The sequence below is a fragment of the Eurosta solidaginis genome, chromosome 5, assembly GCF_040869045.1.
Source record: "Eurosta solidaginis isolate ZX-2024a chromosome 5, ASM4086904v1, whole genome shotgun sequence".
Classification (NCBI taxonomy): domain Eukaryota; kingdom Metazoa; phylum Arthropoda; class Insecta; order Diptera; family Tephritidae; genus Eurosta; species Eurosta solidaginis.
This window is the reverse complement of record NC_090323.1, coordinates 205782226-205804051: the sequence shown is the minus strand read 5'-3', so window position 1 is coordinate 205804051 and position 21826 is coordinate 205782226. Positions and strand designations below refer to the sequence as shown.

General features: G+C 38.8%; 1 protein-coding gene across 2 annotated transcripts; it reads left to right on the top strand.

The window, feature by feature from the left end:
* The first annotated feature begins 785 nt into the window (after positions 1-785).
* On the top strand, positions 786-14867 carry Cpr78Cb (Cuticular protein 78Cb). Of its 2 annotated transcripts, none has more exons than XM_067792417.1 (2): positions 786-1033; positions 13571-14867. In XM_067792417.1, the coding sequence occupies exons 1-2, from the start codon at positions 998-1000 to the stop codon at positions 13967-13969; spliced, it is 435 nt and encodes a 144-aa protein (XP_067648518.1). In that variant the 5' UTR covers positions 786-997; the 3' UTR covers positions 13970-14867. The 2 variants fall into 2 exon arrangements, with proteins under 2 accessions (XP_067648518.1, XP_067648517.1); XM_067792416.1 differs by lacking the exon at positions 786-1033 and adding an exon at positions 1263-1503.
* Positions 14868-21826: the final 6959 nt, after the last annotated feature.

The following is a 21826-nucleotide window of genomic DNA, read 5'->3' as shown; positions in this document are numbered from 1 at the left end:
AAGAAATGTTTTGTATAAAATTATTCCCGGAGGTGCTAGCAGAACCCCTGAGGCCTGGGATCAAAACTCACACTTACTGAATCTAGGCTCTGATATGAAGTTTAAACGTTAAGGGAAAAAGTATGCATCTATAAAAATAGCACTAAGAAAATTGCCTAGTTTCATTTACGATTTACTGAGTTTTGCACATACATAGTTCGGCATCACCAGAACGCAAATTTTGAACCGTTTCTTACTAAAACCTAACTGCACAATACATTTTATTTCATTGCAATCAACAACATAATGCTAGAACCAAGAGCTTTGTGACCAAAACTAGGTTCACAATGTTTGGTTGGTGAAAGACATAGACTTATCCTATGTCAAAATATAGTACCATTTTTGGTTGCATGCACATATACATATTTGTTTGTTCAGCTTGAATTAAAGGAAAGTCTTCACTATGTTTAGTAAAATTTTATATGGAAACATCCTAAAATTTTGTATTTTATATTAATAAAATAAAACAAAAATTTGGTCCTTTTTTTCGATGAATTTCGGTCATAAATGAAAACATGGTGTGGCTTTACAGAAAATGTCTCGCTTGTAGATACGAGGTTAACGAATAAACGGGACGATGTGTATATGCATATTATGCATGATAAGTTTCTATATATGTATATTGTAATTTATTCTGTGAAAGTACATAATGTAAACAAATATGTATAGCAATAGGCAACACTTTTTTACTATTATCTTTACTTATTTTCGCTTACAATTCTTTATTTTTCAGTTTTGCCTTTTTCTATACAACAGCTGTTGTGTGGTTATTTCGATGTAACCACCTACTTTTGTGGGTAAAAAATTATCCGGATACTTTCGCTGGTAGAATACCAAAAGGGTGTAAAAGTGGCCCATGATTTCGTTACCGTGGTGAAGAATTTTGTTACCACACTAGAATCGGGGTGTCTATGTGAAATTGGTACAAAGTATCCATCATCTTTGTTATTACTGTTTAATGTGTGTGGGACTTCTCTTGGAATTTGTCCTTTATGTAAGTATGTGTGAGAGCCCAGCTGAGTATATAACATTCAGTTTCACCTAAACTTAGACTCCGTTATTTGCTGATTCGCCCCGCTTGTTGTTGACCCTACAGATACCAAAAAAATAAATAAATTATAGTTGCTCGTATGTGTGACAGGAAAAAGATAAATCGATAAACATAAAAACTATTATTCAAACTACGTCTTTACACGAGTATACGTATGTATGTACATTCATGCAAGCACAAATTTTTCCAATACATCTTTGATAGTTTTTATTAAATTTTAAGCAATATAAAAAACTTAATCTTGCGCGCGCTTGACCTCAGTCATCTAAATCACCTTAAACCCTTAACATAAAAAAAGCAATCAAGCACTAAATAAATTAATTTTATCGAAAAAGGAAAGATTTTAAAAATTTACAGTTTAAATTGCAGTAAATATGTGGAGTAGAACTCAAATACGAAAAGTTTCGAAACCCGTAAGTTTTGGATTTGTGAGGTTTTTAAATATTTATGCACATACTCTTTTAAAGTTTAAATTAATTTTTAAATCAAAAAATACATTTATATACATAATTGAAGTTCCACGTATATGTACATATGTGATTTGAAAGCAGTGATTGTACACTTAGAGAAAAAAACGTTCAAAATCGAATGAAACATGTCTAAAACCAAGAACAACCATTGACAAAAGTCTCTTAAGTATGATTTTTCATAACCCGTAAGCCATGTGTGAGTGTAACTACATATTGAGAATATATAAATTATTAATGAGAAAACATAAATTGGTAGTGAGAACATACATATGTACAAAATTTTAATTGTGATGTGCTATAAGTAATCTGGTCTGCGAGCTAGGAATATGTTCTGGAATGCAAAGGAGCATTGGAAAAACTCCTCTTAGGCCGGACCATACATCTTTACTGGGTTCCCGGTCATAAAGGGAGAGAAGGTAACGAAAAGGCCGATGAGTTGGCAAAGGAGGGTGCAACACTCGCTGAGTCGACGATAGACTTTCCAATCCGTTTGGGAGAAATCAAAAGGAGACAGGAGTTGCATATGATCCATCAATCAGACACGGCGTGTACAAAAGCGCGGGGGTGCAATATTTTTAAGATCATGTGGCACATATCTCTAAAGAGAGAAGATTTAAGACTCAAGATGGGCATACTGACTGGACACTGCCTTCTGCCGTAACATGCTTATATGTTAGGCCTCGTCAGTAACTGTAAGTGTATGAAGTATGAGCTGTAGGAAAAAACGGTTGAGTACGTTCTGTGTTCATGTTCTGCGCTCGCCAAGTCAAGGCTCCTGCTATTAGGGGCGGCAGATTTGGCGGATCACGAGGCAGCAATTAAGCTGGGTCTTAGAAAACTGCTATGTAGTATTTGCCAAGAGGACGGAGTTATTCACATATGTCTTGGCACCTGATTGGGGTTCTTCCGTTTGGTCGTCAAACAAATTCTGGTAACACTATGGACACGTTCAGTTTATGTGAGGTCTTTATTGACCGGCCAGTTCAACCTAACCTAACCCAACCTCATTATTAATTTATATATTCTCATTATCCATTTGTATTTTCTCAATATCAATTTATATTTCTCATTATCAGTTTGTATTTTCACAATATCAACTTATGTTTCTCATTATCAATTTAAAAATTCTCATTATGAAATTACATTTCTCATTATCAATTTGTATTTTCTCAATATCAATTTATATTTCTCATTATCAATTTGTATTTTCACAATATCAACACATATTTCTCATTATCAATTTAAAAATTCTCATTATGAAATTGCATTTCTCATTATCAATTTGCACTTTCACAATATCAACTTATATTTCTCATTATCAATTTATAAGTTCTCATTATGAAATTACATTTCTCATTATCAATTTCTATTTTCTCATTATGACTTTATATATTCCCAATATAATCTTACAGTTTCTCATTATAAACTTGAAAAGGTGTAGTGTTGCGAACGTATTTTTCAAATACACCGTTTTACAAATAGTTCCGTTTTAATTTATGAACCTGGTGTACTAATTTCGTGCTTGATTTAATAAGATTTTTGGTTCTCATTTCAAGAACACTTCGTTCGTTATTTGTGGGAGGTCAGACTATGTTAGAATGAGGAAGATGAGTTTGTCAGAAACAAAGTGTGACTGACAGTTCGTTCCCGAAAAAATTATCCCTCTATGATCATCTAAGCTGTTTACTATTTTTTTTAAACAGTGGCCCCTTGCAGAAATGCATATGTTATACGCAAAGGGGTTTGGAGGGTCCCTCTCCAAAAAACTAAGAGGCAGTCACGCAACCACAGTGGGTTAGGGGGCTTAGAATATACCCGCGGCAGGTATGGGTGTCGTAAGAGGCGACTAAAATATTGAATTGAATCAAGGGGATGTGTAGCGCAACCCTCTGAAGTGGTTGCCAGCGCAATATATAGCTTCTCCAACCCAATGATCAGACTCATCTACCCTTGGCGAATCCTGTTTTTTAAACAGCCGAGTATCTGGCGATCCCAAGTTCCCCATGTATCTAGGGGGTGGGAGGGCGGTATGGCCTAGAAGGTTTCATGTGGTCATACCAAATCGTTCCCGAGATGGGCTAGTAACTAATGGTGCTTGTTAACGGAATGTACCGGATCTGCAACCATCAACATCGATAACACTCCCCAATCCCTTCGGGGAGTGTCCTTATCGCTACAACAACAACAACAACAGTCACGCAACCACAGCGGGTTAGGGGGCTTAGAATATACCCGCGGCAGGTATGGGTGTCGTAAGAGGTGACCAAATATTGAATTGATTCAAGGGTTGTGTAGCGCAACCCTTTAAAGTGGTTGCCAGCGCAATATATAGCTTCTCCAACCCAATTGTCAGACTCATCTACCCGTGGCGAATCCTGTTTTTTTAAATAGCCGAGTATCTGGTGATCCCAAGTTCCCCATGGATCTAGGGGTGGGAGGGCGGTATGGCCTAGAAAGTTTCATGTCATACCAAATCGTTCACGAGATGGTCGGGCTAGTATCTAATGGTACTTGTTAACGGAATGTACCGGATCTGCAACCATCAACATCGATAACACTCCCCAAGCCCTTCGGGGAGTGTCCTTATCGCTACAACAACAACAACAACAGGCAGTCACGCATACTGCCAGGTTCGCACTACAGGTTAAATGCCTACCTCCGTTGGGAAGCAGAGTGGGACCACGTGGACCAACAGTGCTGAAGTCTCAGCCAAATGTATTTAAATTAATAAGTTAAAGGCTGCGACTATTTTAGAACCACCTACGACTGAACCAGTTCGACACAGTCAACCACAGCACGGCATTGCGAGACTTGAAGGGTCTCTCTTCCTCCCAGTCTCAAAACGTGAACTGCGAATTGTCTGTGTGGTCGGCAAGCATCGATGCAGTTCAGTAACGTAACATCAGAAGAACAAGAAGAACTAAACAAGAGGTGCTGCATGGTGGTGTCCTATTTCAACTTTTGTTGATATTTTTACATATCCCTACCAGAAGGAATTACTACAATGGTCCTACGCCCTTCACTGCACCGTAATGGTAATAGGTGAACGTTGCAAATGTCGGCAATATTGGACATCCACGTCGATAGCATTACGCTAACGATTGTCCTGTACCCAAAAACACTGAGTCTGACGTTCGATCGGAACCTAAATTTTGGCAAGTATGCAGCCGTAATTGTACTTAAAGTTTAGATCTGCAACAAAAACCTCAAGTGTTCGCTGGCAGCACTTAAGGCAGAGACAATGAAACGCTTATAACCATTTAAAAGAGCATCTCCAATATGGTATCCGAGCTTGAAAAAACCCCGCTGGAGGGAGTTACAGGCCCGTCAAAACACCGCGTTCATAACTACCACAGAATGGCTTCTTCTGTCTCCTGAACATCATTTGCACAGTAAGGCGAGAATACTGCCCATAAAGGAGACAAATTAAATTCACAAACTGTTTTCTGTTGAATACCCAGAAGGATGGGCATCCAAATAGACATACGATTGAAGAGGGCCCACCTCTAAGGAACTAAAGTAGCTATCTCCGCAACCACTGTAAACAAAACCGGCGCTCGGGAAGTCAGCCGTATGAAGTAAAGGAGCACAGAAAGGTCATCAGAGACATCCAGAAAAAGTCGGCGGTTTACTAGCCAACAATTGCCCGGTGAACACCGTTCTCAAAGACCCTGAACTCACAGTTGAGGAAAGCAACCTACCCAGAGAGACGCGCGTCACTCTGTTCTAATTTCGTTGGTATACTGTCCAACAGGACACCAACAAGCTTTTCAGTTGCAGTGTGAAAACAATGCCTCTAACACCCATACCTGTTTGGTCCTACCCTGTTGAAATACCAACTTTTCTCGGACCAGGAGAGGGTTTTTATAAGAGTGTTTGTACCTTTTGGATGGAGCGAAGCACTGCTAAAACAACGACAACAACTAAAATAAAAAATAAATGTAAGGCGCGATAACCTCCGAAGAGATTGTAGGCCGATCTTCTCTTCCAATTTGCATCGTGCTCCTCTTGATGTTCCCTACAAATTGGCCGGACGGGACCTACATGTTTTTTGCCGACTCCGAACGGCATCTGCAAGGCAGATGATTTTTCACTGAGAGCTTTTCATGGCAGAAATACACCCGGAGCGCTTGCCAGACACTGCCGAGGGGCGACTCCGCTTAGAAACATTTTCTTCTAATTGAAAAATCTTATTTCTAATTTTTGATGTTGCTTTGGCCGGGGTTTGAACCCAGGGCATACGGTGTGGTAGGCGGAGCACGCTACCATCACACCACGGTGGTCGACAACAACTTAACCAGTTAAAAAAGCGTTCATTTCGTAGAACATCACAATATTGAAAGTGTCCGTTGAGAGCACTGTGGCGGACAGACTTTAAATTAGTGCCGTTTGTTAAAGCGATAGTTCTGCGCTAGTGCGGACCTAACGTGAATCTAACGACTCATGAACAGATCGACTTTTTAATAAACGTGTGCGGCATCAAAGCGCACAACTTTCGTTACCTAGTAATAGATAACAGTGTTAGGACGATGCGATTTATGTCCAGTGAGCTGAGCCGGCAGAGTTATGTTAGGCTAATGGATGAAAATATACAGTCCAAGAAAGCATTTCTAAGTAAGCGTTCATGTTGACACCTCCATGCTCCCATAGATGCTCAGGAGAGTTGTGAGAAAAGCTATCACTCAAGCAAGGAGCAATGCTAGGGCTCATATTGAAGATGCTATGGAAGTTATAATGGGGTTTCCCTTTAAACTTGTCACTCACAGTTAGCATCGATGCTCTAATCTGAGTGCATCATAACGACGTCGACCCGCTGTGCTGGAAAGATTCTTCCGTCTACGAACTTCAGTATTCCATAAAAAAGTTATATTGCTACTGCTTTGTTTAGGCAATGTTATGAGAGAAATCAGAAGGATATAGTTAGGAGTTGCATATGATCCATTAAGCAAAAAAGGCGTTCACAGAATCACTCGGCTGTAAACTTTCTAAAATCATGTGGAAATCTTCCGACATTAGACTCACAAATTTGCACAGCTGTACCAAGAATCGGTTGAGCATGTTCTATGTACGTGTCCTGCACTCGCGAGGTCAAGGCTCCAGCAATTAAGCTAGGTCCTGATAAACTTATAGTGTTTGCCTAAAAGACGGAGTGGTTGTATGACATAACTCCGGTTACATAACCGGTGGTTTTCTGTTCGGCAGCCAAACAAATTCTGATAGCACCATTTATACATTCTGTCCATGTGAGGTCTTTATTGACCTGCCAGCTCAACCTAACCTAACACATTATTGCAGACATAAAATAAATAATTTTTTGTGAACATTTCCTTCATAAACAAGCTCTTTTCGGAGCCCTAAATCCTTCTACGCGATAACAGTGAAAGGAATCCTAAAAATTTAATCAAAGGTACTACTTATTTTTGTCACTGGCAGCAGATGTGGGATATACATGGAACGGGAAGAAATATGTGCTCATATTCTGCTCTTGGGAGGTTAAGGGTTCATCAAAGTGGTCAGATCTCGAAAGAGCATTTATGCAAGGTGTTCGAAAACTTCTTCTGCCAACAAGACGAAGCATTTTTTATGTTATACATCCTGGCACTTAATTGGGTTTTTTATCATGGAAGGGAAAATACTCTGAGCTATTCAAAGTCCGTCATCTCCTGATTTAGCCAAAAGCCACAATCCTGTGCCCACCTGCTTAGCATTGTAAACATTCTTTACATGATTTCACTAACCACAGAAGGGAAGGAACTTATGTTGAGCTTTGATAAGGTATCATGTACAGTATAGTTTGAAGAATACCATCCACCCCTGGTGATTTATAAGGATATTCAGGCCTTCAGCTGCTGTTCCTGTTCATGTTTCATCAGTGCGCTTCACAAAGATCTTATTTGAATGATTTCTGGCTAGATTATTTTCAAGTCTTACTCAGTGCTCCATTAACTCAATCAACTCGCAATGTTCAGGGTAGGATTTATTGCCGCGTATAACCTTTTTATATTCCCTCAAGTAAACCCTATACCCCCAAAAGTGATCTCTTGCGTACCAATTGTTGAAAGCCTTATTGAGATTCCACCTAAGGTAGCTATGGTTTTTATCCCATTTAATCCCCTACCCAGCGGGTTAGGGGCTTATAATATACCCGCGGAAGGTACGATTGTCGTAAAAGGCGACTGAAATATCAAAATGATGCAACGGGGTGTGTAGCGCAGCCCTTTCAACCTCACCTACCCTTGGTGTATCGTGCTTCTTTACCAGGTGAGGCTCTGGCGACGCCAATTTCCTCATGTTCTGGCCAGAAATGAATGGCAGGAGGTCTGCCGAAATAGTTGGGTGCACAAAGGCTCATCTACCAATGGTAATTTTGGTTTTGACAGGACACTGCCCAATAGGAATCCATGCGGTACGTCTCAGTATACTGGAAACCGCATCCTGCTGTAGCTGCATGGAAGATGATGAGGTGGAGTCATCGAATCACTTTATGCTTGATTGCTCAGCTTTTTCCAGAACTAGGCGAAAGTACTTCGGTCGCGGCTCACTTGGATCTCCGAAGAATTTATCCAGGGTTGAGATATGTCTCATTAGAAACTATATGGTTGCTACGCAACGATCCTCTTATTAGCTGTAGCAACGTCACCGTTATTTTATTTTATATCACAACGGACCTTCATGCTGTCCAAGTGAGCTTCCCCTAAAAGGGCAGGTACCATCTCACCTACCCTAGGGGGTGGGGGCGGTATGGCCTAGAGGGTCCAATGTGGTAATATTAAATCGGTCCCGAGATGGTTGTTTTTCTTGTAGCAGTGCTACAAGATGGTCGGGCTTGTGCCTTGATGGTGCTTGTTACCGTAACGTATCGGATCTATATCCAGCAAAGAACCATCAACATCGTTAACACTCCCCAAAATCTTCGGAGAGTGTCTTCATCGCTACAACAATAGCAACAACAGAGTTTTGATACTGCTTTCATGCTCCTTTATATTTATAGGACAGTACTACTACGCTAATGCAGTTGACAGTCGGACAAGTCGAAAAACTGAAGTTACGTTCTCATCCATAATGAGCTCATTACTTTTAGTAAGAACAAAATTTTTTGGACTGAAAATATAACCGTTCACATATTTCAATTTAAAAATGTCGCTATTGAAACAATGTTTCGAGCACAGGTCTACAACTGTCGGCCTAAATTTTTGAAATTGTTTTCATTATACCGACTCCGCAGTCCTCTGAGTTCTGTACTGGCAGACAGTGTACTAGGAGCTTATGATCATGTCTTATACGAATGCTTTTGCCGGATAAAATGTGTAATGCACGGCAGGAACTGGTGCTTGGGACTGCTCCTGGTCGAGCTTCGAAGATTGTAACTCTTAAAAAACAGTCGTAAAACTGGAGGCCGTGAGCAACAACTGGAATTTCGTCTCGCCATCTTGTCAGCATAGGTGCTAGTCGTCAAAACTATGCCACGTGCGTCATGAATGTAAATAGACGTTGAAAGAACGAAGGTGCTCTCAACCACGGTCATCAGTCGCCTTTGGGCGTAAATAGCAAGCTACAAATGTGCTAAAGTAATATCTTTGACGAAGAGTATTTAGGATTAGCGCAGAACATCTCCTTCGGTGAAACCACGCTTCGCTCGAGGCATATAGACAAGAGTGTGATGGTTTTAAGTATTCGTTTTTTTTCTGCAGATGCAGCAGTACTCTTTAGGTGCGGAATGAGGTTCGACGCCTCACTCGAGTAAGTGAATGTTGGATAGTCCCTCCGCAAGCAGCGTTTTCTTGGATAACAATTTTTGAGCCAACCGCAAAAACTACACCACACTGAAATTACAGCCCTCTCTCTGTCTTGGAAAAAACCCCTAGCGCTCCTGTAAATAGAACCGGCTGCCGTGCGAAGTCCAAAATGCCCAAAACGTCGATTCCCTAAATACATATAAACAAACCCTTTCCTGAAAAACAGTATTTTTTAAATAAGAAAAGCTAATTATTTATGGTAAGCACGCCAACGTTCGCCGATGGGCGTCGACATACTACGGGCCATACTCGACGACATATTGACCTTCTCGAGCTTTCTCCGCACTTCGTATGTAATTTCCAAAGGAATACGGAAGAGGATAAGAATACCAATCAGTTTGGCTAGAAAAATAATGATGCAATGGCGGGAAGGTATGTAAACATAAGTGTTTTTGGGCATGACAACGTGTTTTGGGCCTACTTATTTTATATATGTTCAATATATTTAATTTATGTATGGACTACCAGACCCGGCAGATGTTTTTCTGCCCTAACCTTGGTCTGCATTGCTTTTAAAAAGCTTTTAGCTCTTGGTTGGTTGATTGGTTGGAGTGGCGATTCCCAATTGACTCCAATTAGCGCTCATGCGCCGTTTTGATACCACAACTCGTGAGTTAACCAATGAAAGGGTGTTGTAAGAACACCAATAAAACATTTTTAAGCGCCTCAGGGAAATCCGTCCCCCCATATCCATCCCGTGGAGTTTATAAATTTGAGAAGCTCTCCCGGCCTAACATCATTGAGCTCTGGGAGGCTTTCAAAAAAGGGCTTTCCAAGAAACTTTATTCTGCTTGGACAGTGTGCTGTGCATTCGCACAGCAGATGCTCAACCGTTCCCTCTGCCTCCGGACGCTTACAACTGCGACAGGAGGTATTGTGTTGCATTCCCATCCGTGCTGCATGTACCCCAATTGTCACATGCCCTGTGAACACCGCAACTACTCTGGATATATCCCTTGTGTTCATCTTAAGGACAGCTATAGATCGTTTTTCGTTATAAAATCGCCACATGCTCTTGGAAACTCTACAGGACCGCAACCGATTCCACCTATTGTTGGCCACGCTCAACCAGTGCTGGGAGATGCGACCCTTGATGAGTCGCAGGGGTGCAAGGACCTCCTTCGCTCCTGAGAAATCAAGAGCCGCTCCACGCCAAGGCAGCTCATCCGCCATCTCGTTACCCTGTAAGTTTCGATGGCCCATATCAGGGTAACGATCCGCCGGCTCGCCAGAATCATGGCGCTCTCCCTACACTTCCCAACCCGATTTGATTATATCGTCTCTGACCCGAGGGCCTCAAGGGCCGCCTGGCAATCGGAGAAAATGGCTACCCTGTTACCGTTACCATTGATATCCATTAATGCTTTACACGCCTCTTGGATAGCGAAAGTATCAGCTTGAAACACGCTCGCCGAGTCGGGAAGCCGGATACATAAGGACGTGGGTGGGACGGTCGCAAATATTCCCGCTCCCCCTCAGCTCTTACTCTTTCTACACCTTTTCCTTCTTATCCTTTCCATTAATCCTCCCCCTGACTTTATCTTTCTCTGCGTCTCTTTCTCCATCTCCGTCGTTTCTCTCATTTCTTTTCCGCAACATCTATCCCTATCGCACTATCTTCCTCTAACTCTCTCTCTCTCTCCCCATTCTTCTTTTCTCTTCTCTCTAGTTCTTATTCTTTTACATTCCTTATTCCCAACCTCAGTTCCAGTTACAGTCCCTGCCCAAGTCCGAATCCCAGTCCCAGTCCCAGCCCCCGGACCCAGCCCCAGTCCGTTTCTCTGGTCCATTTGCCGGAAAAAAGTGGCGTTAATACTAATCTAGGCACAGAGCTACCTATACTCCAAATTTCAGGCAAATCGAACTGTGAATAGAATTTGTTCGAATTGATTGGTACCTGGGTCCACTTCCCGGAAGAAAACCTCACAGGAACACTCTCCTGCAATTTTGCAGTTTGGGAGTCCATAAGGTGCATACAAACATGCATCCTTCCTTATATACATATATAGAAGAAGATAGTGTACAAACATCAGCATATATGTACATTGGGGTGGGTCGATTTGTATGGACGAAAGTTAACTGATATCGCGCCATCGATTTTTCGATAGGATTTGGGGTCAGGAAAAAAGTTCCACTAATAAAAAATAATTTTCGAGCCTGCGAAATTTCATCGAAAAAATCGATTTTTCGACCAAAACAAGTCCCAAAACCCAAAAAATATTTTTTTTTAAACTGTTATCACCAACGTTTTTAGCGCATAATTTTAAGTGGATTCGTTTTCATTGAAAACATTTTTGCATTTATGCTGAAAAAACCCTTAAAAAAATGGCGAAAGGATAAATTTTTCGCCCAAAACACTCACCAAAACCCAAAAAATATTTGTTTTTTCAAAAAACTCTTATCGCCAACGTTTTTATCGGACATTTTTGGTTCGAACAGGGTATTCATGAAAATTTTACAATCAAATGAAAATTTTTTAGTAGGTCATGAAAAACACCTTAAAAATCAAAGTCAAAAAAATTAAATTTCGCAGGCTCGAAAATTATTTCTTTGGGTATGCGTAGTGGAACTTTTTTTCCTGAGACCAAATCCTATCGAAAAATCGATGGCGCGATATCGGTTAATAAATCGACCCAGTCTAATGTACATACAAACTTACCAGAAAATAGCACATTTGTTTAAGAATTTTGACGAAATGTTTAAAACTTTAACAAAACAAGCTTTAATAAAACAAAAGTATGTTTTAAGAGATGCATGCGCTCTTAACTATTTATGCTGCACACTCATAAATGTGTATGTCACGCCGATATGAAATGAAAATACATACATATATCCATGCATACCTATAAGAGTACACCCGAAGTTAAATAACGCTACCAAGTGCTGGCTTTTTTCAACATTTCATCTAATTCAACTTGTATATATATGATGGATAATGTGATGTGGAGAAAGTCCCACTGAAAGCAAGTTTGCTCGTACAGTTTACCGCGAACAAACACACGAACTGCAAAGCAGAACTTCCTGGATAGTTTGTATTTTTATTATAACTGATTTCTGGAAAAAATTTTCTATACTAAAAAATTCATGTATATATCCAGAACACGACAGGTTGTGGAATAATTGAAAGCATATATCTTTTTTCTCATGTTCAACGTTACGATAGGAATTATTAAAAACTGCTTTAACAAAAACTGTCAAACGTGAATCCGAAATATGAGACACTCTCTGCGAAGAAGCAATAGAAAAAGCGAAGTCTCTTTGTGAAAAATGGGATATTGATATAGTAAACGTGAAAGGAGGCGCCGCAAAATCGGCTAGAGAAATTGGTCTTTCCACAGAATGTGAAATTTTTCGCGTCATGAAAAGTGTCCTCGATCGTCTGCAACAAAAAGTACGTACAAGACTTACACGACTAAATTATAAAATAAATGTAAGGTGCGATAACCTCCGAATAGATTGTAGGCCGAGCTTCTCTTCCAATTTGCGTCGTGCTCCTTTTTAATTTTTCCTACAAATTGGCGGGGCGGGATCTACTTGTTTTATGCTGAATCCGAACGGCATCTGCAAGGCAGATGAGTTGTATTTATTTTATTTATTTGAGAAGCTTTTTATAGCAGAAATACACTCGGAGTGCTTGCCAAACACTGCCGAGGGACGACCCCGCTTATACATTTTTTTTTCTAATTGAAAAACTTTTTTTTTTAAATTTTGGTGTTGCTTTGCCCGGGGCGTGAACTCAGGATCTTCGGTGTAGTAGGCGGAGCATGCTACCGTTACACCACGGTGGCCGCCTAAATTACCTTAGTTTTATATTTGGATTTCTCTTAGAAGTTGGAAATTTGTTAAACAGGGATAATAACGACGAAATTGTAGGGACTTTGGTGAATTTTATAATACAGATTTCGATGGAACAGAACTTTTTATCGAAATATGTGTCTGCAAAATATTACTTCACAGTAGAAAAGAAATTGAACCTAAAACTCCTTTAGGATTACTTACTTTTATGATCTCGTATGGAGAAGATGTTTTTCCAAGCGGCGGGCGCCAAAAAAATATTTGGCCCGGGCGCAAGAAAACCTCACTACGCCACTGATTTAGCCACTTTATTTTATAAGATTTAAGACACATATATTTAGGTATAACTTTCCTAGATTTTCTGCAGCTTTCATTGATCTGTTCAATTTGGTTAATTATGTTTGTTTAACAGAACACAGTGTGTTGTCTTTTTAGTGTTGGCATTCGTCTGCATCATCATATATCCAATCAATTCAGTGGAAGCTGCACAACTCGGAGATCGCAATGCAGATATTACGTTATTTAACGTAGCACCAGCTGATGAATTGGGCATTTACAGATATGCCTATTCGACAAGTAATGGCATTCAAGTACAAACAGCCGGAAGTTCTTTGGAGGCAATTGGCGTATTTAGCTATGTTTCTCCTGAGGGCATACCAATTGAAGTGCGTTATATTGGCGATGAACTGGGTTTCCATGCAGTCGGGCGGCATATACCAAGACCACCTCCAATACCAGACTACATTCTGCGTTCACTGGAATACATACGGACACATCCAAATCAAGAAGATCGTGGACGTTATCGAGTATATAAATAAACTTAAGTATACTGTGTAATTTAATTTAGTGCTAATAATCACCACCACTACCAAGGCTGTTGATTTTGAACCAAGTGATTGTCGACCGCTATCTGGTGTCGTAATCAAACATTTAAATTGTCTGATATCAGCTGGCCAAGGAATTCATTGCATACAATAATCCCAACGCATCTTACATTTAATACATAACTAAAAGTCGATCAAACTACGCACGTCGACAGATATCAGACCCAGAAACCAGATTATATATTTCCGAAGGTTTATGATGCGCTGAATCCAAATATGGCCACATAATTGCTCTATCAGCTCTGGTTTTCGAGATATCCTAACCTAAAAGGGCAAAAAACACCTTTTTTGCCCGTATTTGTGGTTATGTAGCCTTGCAGATGTTTTCTTTCACCAAAATTAAAGGATGGCATCTTTAAGTACAAGTCTTCTTCTTTCAAATGGCGTTGAGTTTGCTCAAATATCATTTTTTTTTTGCTGAGATATGGCATTTTGAAACTCATGTAGTTGTAGGAAAATTTAGATACATGAAAATTTCAAATTTAGAAACATGGAAATTGCAAAATGCGATATCTGAGTGAAAAAAAATGATATTTGAGAAAACTCAACGCCATTTGAAAGAAGAAGACTTGTGTTTAAAAGTGCCATCCTTAAATTTTGGTGAAAGAAAAGATCTGCAAGGCTACATAACCTCAAATACGGGCAAAAACGATGTTTTTTGCCCTTTTAGGTTAGGATATCTCGAAAACCTTCGGAAATATATAGTCTTGTTTCTGGATAAAGGTGTCATGGATAAAGACCAACATTGTTTTAAGTCTGCATTAGAACACGTCTACATAATTGCACAGAGATCTTATGTTCATACATTCATATATAGTTTATCAGTAATAAATAAAAATAGCAATACAAATAAGAAAAATATCATTCACCTTGTTTTCTTGTATCATCGGTATACGCATGGCGTAACCATACAGGTGACACCCGGAAATCACCTGAATGGTACTTTTTTAATATGGTTAGATACTTCACCTTAAAGCGCGTCACAATTTTGACATTTATCCATCGAATTACAAAAACGAAGTGAACCAAGCAAAATTTAAAAATTTTGTTAGTTTCATTATATAAGTCCCCAGTCCTAGAATAATCGATAATTTGATCCAAGGTTCTATCGTTAACGGTTAAGGCGATAAGTGGATTAATCGGTTTTTCGATAACTACTGTCCCTTTTGAGAATATCTCCCCTTCAAAAAACGCGAGTACTCCATAAATAATGTAAGGAATACTCCTTTGGGAGTATAGGAGTGTTCCAAAACTAATCTGTATTCATACAAAAAATGTGCTCCAATTAACATTGCGATGTCCTAGGAGAGGAGTAGGTGATCGCACTCTCGCTTTGTTTGTGAGTATTCCATAGAGTACATACGTGAGAGTACTTGCCAAAGGAAGAGCTCTTGGTATATTTGATGCAGCCATCCAGAAATTGCGCAAGGATTTTTTAAGAAGCCTAAATAGATTTTGGCATATGGCGAAAGGCGAACTCAACTCGACTTGGCCGCCAGAAAATTGCTTTGCAGAATGAATGCATGCAACTCCGGCGGATTTGTGTTATCCCGCCGTCTTCTTATGCTCCTCTGTTGATGTTGCTGTGGCACCAATTCATTACTTATTCCAGTGAATACCACATGAAATGCAATAATGTGCACTGTTTATACCTTATTTCATAATTTCAAACAAACTCGCAACAATAATTAAACTTTTAAATTTTTTAAACAAAATAAGAAATGCGCAACGAAATTTCAAGTGACAAAACAGCTGACTTCGAAGATTCGAAATTCCTATTCCCCAATTATTCTTCTCCCTATGAGAAAAGAATTGGAGGAATTTTTCCGCGGGAATGAAAAAATCCGCGAGAATATTTAGAATTGGTCTGATTGTATCATATGGCCCTATTACGGTGAACAACTCAACTTAGTTGGGTTGTAATTAAAACAACTCAACTTTTAGACAACTCAACTCCTGTTTGGTATTACGAATTACAACTTATTTCAGTTGAAGTTGAATTGAGTTGCCAACGTCAGAAAGTGTTGATTTGACAGATAAATGAACAGCTGATCAATTTGTGGAGGAAATTTAAGCATATACGAAATAAAAGCAAAACGGACATTATATGAAAATCTATTTTATAATGGCGAAAATGTTGGAGATTGACATGTCGCGAATGCGGAAAACATTCGCGTGATCATTCCAATCCCTTGGAACTACCAAGCACCAAGTAAGAAAATGTTTAAGTGACAAATGATCAGCTTCTCATGAAGTTATTTTGCAGATTTGAACGGAAGCATTTTGCTCATTACTAAACAAAATTAAGGACCATTTCTGCATACGCCTTCGTATTTTAAAATTATGCGCCACACTCCGATTCCTTGCTGACGGCAGCTATCAAATATGCTGTAGAAATGATTTTGGTGTTGGACTGGTTTTAGATATTATTGAGGAGCATATTTGTGCGAAGTGGATTAAAACCCAAACAGCAACAATTGTATTTTACTCTAAAACAGGATTCCCAGGAGTAGTAATTAGTATCAATGGGACTCATGTTCGCATTATTTCACCTATTTTGGCTGCATCCGAACTGCGGCCAGCCTCGTCCAACTTCGGAATGTCGCTCCATAGAGTCAAAAAATTATTCAATGTAATCCTTCGTTTTAAAATTGTTGTTTATTGTTTGATTAAAAAAGGTTTAACTACCAGCTTTCAATTTTTTGTTTTTATTAGGTAACGTTTTATGAGACCGTGCACCATTTAACTCTTATCAAAGGTGGTACCAAAAGACGTGTTTCGATCTCCGTTTTTAGGATTCGAAAGCGGAAATTAAAAATTGTATTACTGTCGAAAGATATTTACAAAAACTCACAAAATGGCCCCAGAGGCTCCGAAATATGAGGTCCGATGCACAGTTTTTTTGCACAGAACATCTTTCTGCGTTCGCGGCCTTTGCCCGCGATTTTTAAAAATAACCCTGGGTGGATCCAACGCCTTTCTGCATTAGTGTGTACAAAAAATCTGGCAAAATACAACAACCACATGAAAATTTGAACCGAAATGATGACAGAAATAAAATTTTTAATTTTTGTTTTCGGATTCTTAAATCGGCGGTCGAAACGTGTCTTTTGATACCAACTTTGAAAATTTTTGTTAAAAATTAGATGGTGAACCGTCTTCTAAAACTTAACATTTTTTCAAAACAACTGCAAAATTGTATGAGACAACTGCTAGTAATCAGTTGTAAGATTTTGAAGTCTTTGACAACTACACAAGGTTGTAAACGGTAATGCCACAAAAAGTTGTTAGACTAGACAACTCAACCGACATTTTTTTTGACAGGTTGAGTTGTAATCCGTAATACCAAATTGCGAAATTTCAACCCAATCAGAGTTGAGTTGTAAACGGTAATAGGGGCATTAATCTACAAGTAGAATCTATATAATACGGAAGAAAAGTTTAGAAAATCTGTATTGCTTCAAGAGATTTAGGTTCTGGGTCATTTGTGTACCGATAAATCTCCACTTTTGACTTGAAGGGTTAATGGTGGAACTTGCACCAATAAAATGTTTTTGTAGTCTTTTATCAGGAAATGTTGTTGTTGTTGCCCTTCAGTAGCAATGGCTACGTGTGAATGTCTTCATGTGAGGTCAAAGTTCTCTATCGATCTTTATTTAATTTTCCCTAAGGTTCATCTCAATTGGCGTATCTAGATTTGAAAATCTGGACGGCAACACATTCACAGGCAAAATAAAGCGAGTATTTGTACTCAGACTCAAAGTTTCAAGTTGCTTGTTTTTGCTACATAAACAATATACGCACCTTTTACTCACACACTTGAGTCTGAGAAAATACTTGATTTTTATATGGAAGGCCAATTACAGCATTTTGTTATAACGTCCCTGCAAAAATCGTTGGGTCATGTGGTCCACTGGAGTACTTACCATTATACTCCACTGTAATACAGCAACTCATGTTTCTACACGAACATATTGTAAGACGATCATTGCTCGTTTTTAACGGTTGTAATCACTACACGATGTTTATTGGACTGTGGGTACTCCATGGATTACTCTGATGTAATGCGGAGCTGGAGTATATGGTCCAGTCCTAGGACATCTCAATGTTAATTGGACCATATTTTTTGTATGAATTGTGGTTAATTTTGGAGCACTCGGTTGGTCCATAGCGAGTACTCCATACATGCATGCATGGGGTACTCGCGATTTTTGCAGGGGTAGCATACTATTAGGAGCAATGTATGACTTATTGTATCCGGTGTTGCTTGTTGTTTGAATCTGAGAACCTGTTACAATGTTCACCACTTCACTAAAAGGGTCGTCCGCAATTCATTGATGGACGACCGACCGTGAAGACAACGGGGCAATCTTCATTTGAAAAAACCCAGAATACAAAGAGACAAAGACAGAGTCAATTTGCTCTTCAATTACATGGAATATTCCGGTACGTTTGTGTTTTTTGATTTGGTGTTTTTAAATATGTAAGATTAATAGTATGAACTTTCGGACAGTTTTAATTGATTAATTTTCTAATTTCTGTCCTCACAGAAAATGTGCTACCAATTTTCTTCTCAACTTCGAGCTAACCGTGAAATAGTTTACCAGAGGGAGTGGAGCATCTGTCTTACTTAGAATAAAGTCGTAGCTGATAGTAATGCTGGAGTGCTCTAAGTCAGAAAGCAACACATATCACAGCCTCTGGCCTTTGGGACAGCACACTTACCAGCCTTTGCGCATTTCGACTTTCATAAAGCTAGCACACGCCTCCTAGATGTCTTGAAAGTCGCCCGAGCGAATTCGTGTTGCTGTAGGGAGCAATACAGTCATTTTAAGATAGAACGGAGAGCCATGAAGGCCAATGACCTGTCCTGTGCTGATGTGCAATAGGAATGCTACGATGTTGGTAGTAACAACTGAGGAGTTCTGTCATTATTGTAGAGCATAATAAAATGTTTTTGTCGTCTTTAATCACGATCAGACCAATTCTAAATATTCTCGCGGATTTTTTTATTCCCGCGGAAAAATTCCTCCAATTCTGTTCTCCTAGGGAGAATAATAATTGGGGAATAGGAATTTCGAAGTCAGCTGTTTTGTCAATTGAAATTTCGTTGCACATTTCTTCTTTTGTTTAAAAAATTTAAAAGTTTAATCATTGTTGCAAATTTGTTGGAAATTAAGAAATAAAATATAAACAATGCACAGTATTTATTGCATTTCATGTGGTATTCACTGAAATGAGTAATGAATTGATGCCACAGCAACATCAACAGCGGAACATACGAAGAAGACGGCCGCATAATACAAATCGGCTGGAGTTGCCTGCTTTCCAAGGCGAATCTATACCAGGTGGTGGCAAAGCGAATTCAATCAATTCCCCGTGCAGATGAATGTCAAGTCAAAAGAGAATTTTCATAGATTTCGATTAACTGACATTTTGTTGTACAAGGCTTTGTATGGAAAATTATCAAGAAGAAGCAATCAGCTGATGGGATAACACCACCTGTAATGAATTCGCCTTGCCTGCTTTCATTCAGCAAGGCAATTTTCTGGCGGCCAAGTTGAGTTGAATTCGTCCTTCGTCATATGCCAAAATCTATTTAAGCATTTGTATACCAAGAGCTCTACCGTTGCTTATGATATACTTTTCGACTTAAAATAAAGAATATTGTGGTTGTAGTTGTTGTTGTATTAACAGTGAGAATATTGGCGTAGAATGTAAATACATATTTTAGCACACATTTGTACAAATAAGTGTTCTTTCTTAAAAGAACCAATTTCCTTTAACTATTTTGATGCATTCCCTTTAAATTAACAAGTGAAAAAACTCCTATGAAATGGCAGAGAAATCTCCGTCTCCCTCACATTCATAATACCTACTTTTCTCCCATAACCGGTTTCCGCTTTTTCGAACATTGTTCAGAATAGGAGGAAAGGGAGAAGTGAAAAAACTCACAAGAAATTTTTATTTAGAATACGAGGAATCCGAGAAGGGAAAAAACTCGCACGGAATTTTGGTTTAGAATTGGGATGGATATGTTGTTGTTGTTGCCCTTCAATAACAAAGCGTGAATATCTCTATGGGAGGTCAAGGTTCTTCACACCTTAATTTTCCCCAAGATTCATCTGGCATATCTAGATTTAGAAATGTGGAAAGTCGCACATTCTCAGGCGAAATAAAGCGAGAATTTGCTCATACTCGAAGTTTTAACGTGCTTGTTAGGTGGCTTGTCCGCTTTTACTACACAATTAAAATACGCACCTTTACTCACACACTCTAGTCTGAGAAAATGCTTAGCATAATTTTAGGAGCAAAGTATAATATATTATTTCCGGTGCCGTTTGTTGTTCGTATCTGAGCACCTGTTACAATCTTCAGTATTTCAGTAAAAGAACCCTCCGCAATTAGGCAGACAAAAAACAATATGATTGGTGTCATTTGGAAGTAAAAAAAAAAAACAAAGAATACAGAGTCAATTTGCTCTTCAAGAACATGGAATATTCTAGGAAGCCCATCAGCGTTATGATGATTTGTACTGGCGTTCAGATCACCCGATTTACCAGGTCTTGCCTCCTTTCAATGGAGCCGCGGGTCTACGTCAAGATTTGGGCTCTTGTAGCCGTTGGAGTGAACATTAGCCAGAAAATTTTTGATCTAAGTGCCTGAATTACGTCAAATACCAACCATGATTTCGAAGGCGAACCATATCATTCGGTGCTTAATTTGATCATTAGCTTCTTCCTGTGTTTCGCCCACCACATAGATGGAATATGTTGCAAAATATATTTGTATAGAAATTTGCTCGACAAATATGCAACTGGTCTAATACATAGTAATTAAAAAGATCTGAAACAGCGAAGCTAAATTAAAAGAAAAGTAAAATCTATCCCCTATTTAAGTTAAAGTTGACTAGTGTGTAACCCTGCCACTTTGGCCGTTTAAGCTGAGATGAGCAGCAAAATTTTATTTTATCGAACAAAGTGGCAAGGTTAAAACCTAGTCAACTTTAACTGTAGTTTAAATTCGCACTGAAAAACTGGGCATTAGAAAACATTCGGCATCAATTTTTTTTGATTTCCAGCGAGTTACTCCCCAACAAACACTGAAAACAAAAATCTCAAATGTTTGAGAAATACATAGATTCTCAGTTTGATATTCACCATTATTTATCCTTTGAAACAAAACATTATCTCGACTTTTTCTCAAACGTCGATCTTCAACTTGAGAATAATTTGAGACATACTTGAAAATTTTTTTCTCTCAAATTTTTTCTCAGTTTGATATTCAGCATTATTAATCATTTGAAGCTAAATATTCTCTCAACTTTTTCTCAAACGTTGTTCTTCAACTTGAGAATGGTTTGAGATATACTTGCATTTCGTTCCATTCTGGTTGAAAACCATCGATATCATGGTATATTTTCGTTAATAATAATGTGAATACCTTTTGCGCCACAGCGTCTAAATTTTAAAGTATATAATAAGTGTTCATGAAACCCAAAAATAAAATAAAACATAGTACAACATGCTTATTTTACATCAATGCTATCGATAGTGTCGTCGACGGTGCTGTTGATAATTCGTCGATCACTAATTTGCATACTTTAGCTGGAAATGTAAACAAGCAAGTTTATTGGGTGAAGTTGGACATAAAGTGAAAAAATAAGGAAGTATTTTATATTTTAATAATATTAAGTGATATTGTACTACATTATGCATAAATCTAAACGAGCTAAAAGTGAAGTGAGGCAAATTATAAATTTGCTTACCGAAAGTAAAAAAAGTTGAGAAT

Bases quoted from the DNA above. Each gene is read 5' to 3' on its own strand.
- Cpr78Cb (XM_067792416.1), top strand. From the start codon at position 1,465: ATGTGGAGTAGAACTCAAATACGAAAAGTTTCGAAACCC. The intron at 1,504-13,570 runs GTAAGTTTTGGA...AACAGAACACAG, and splicing joins TACGAAAAGTTTCGAAACCC to TGTGTTGTCTTTTTAGTGTT.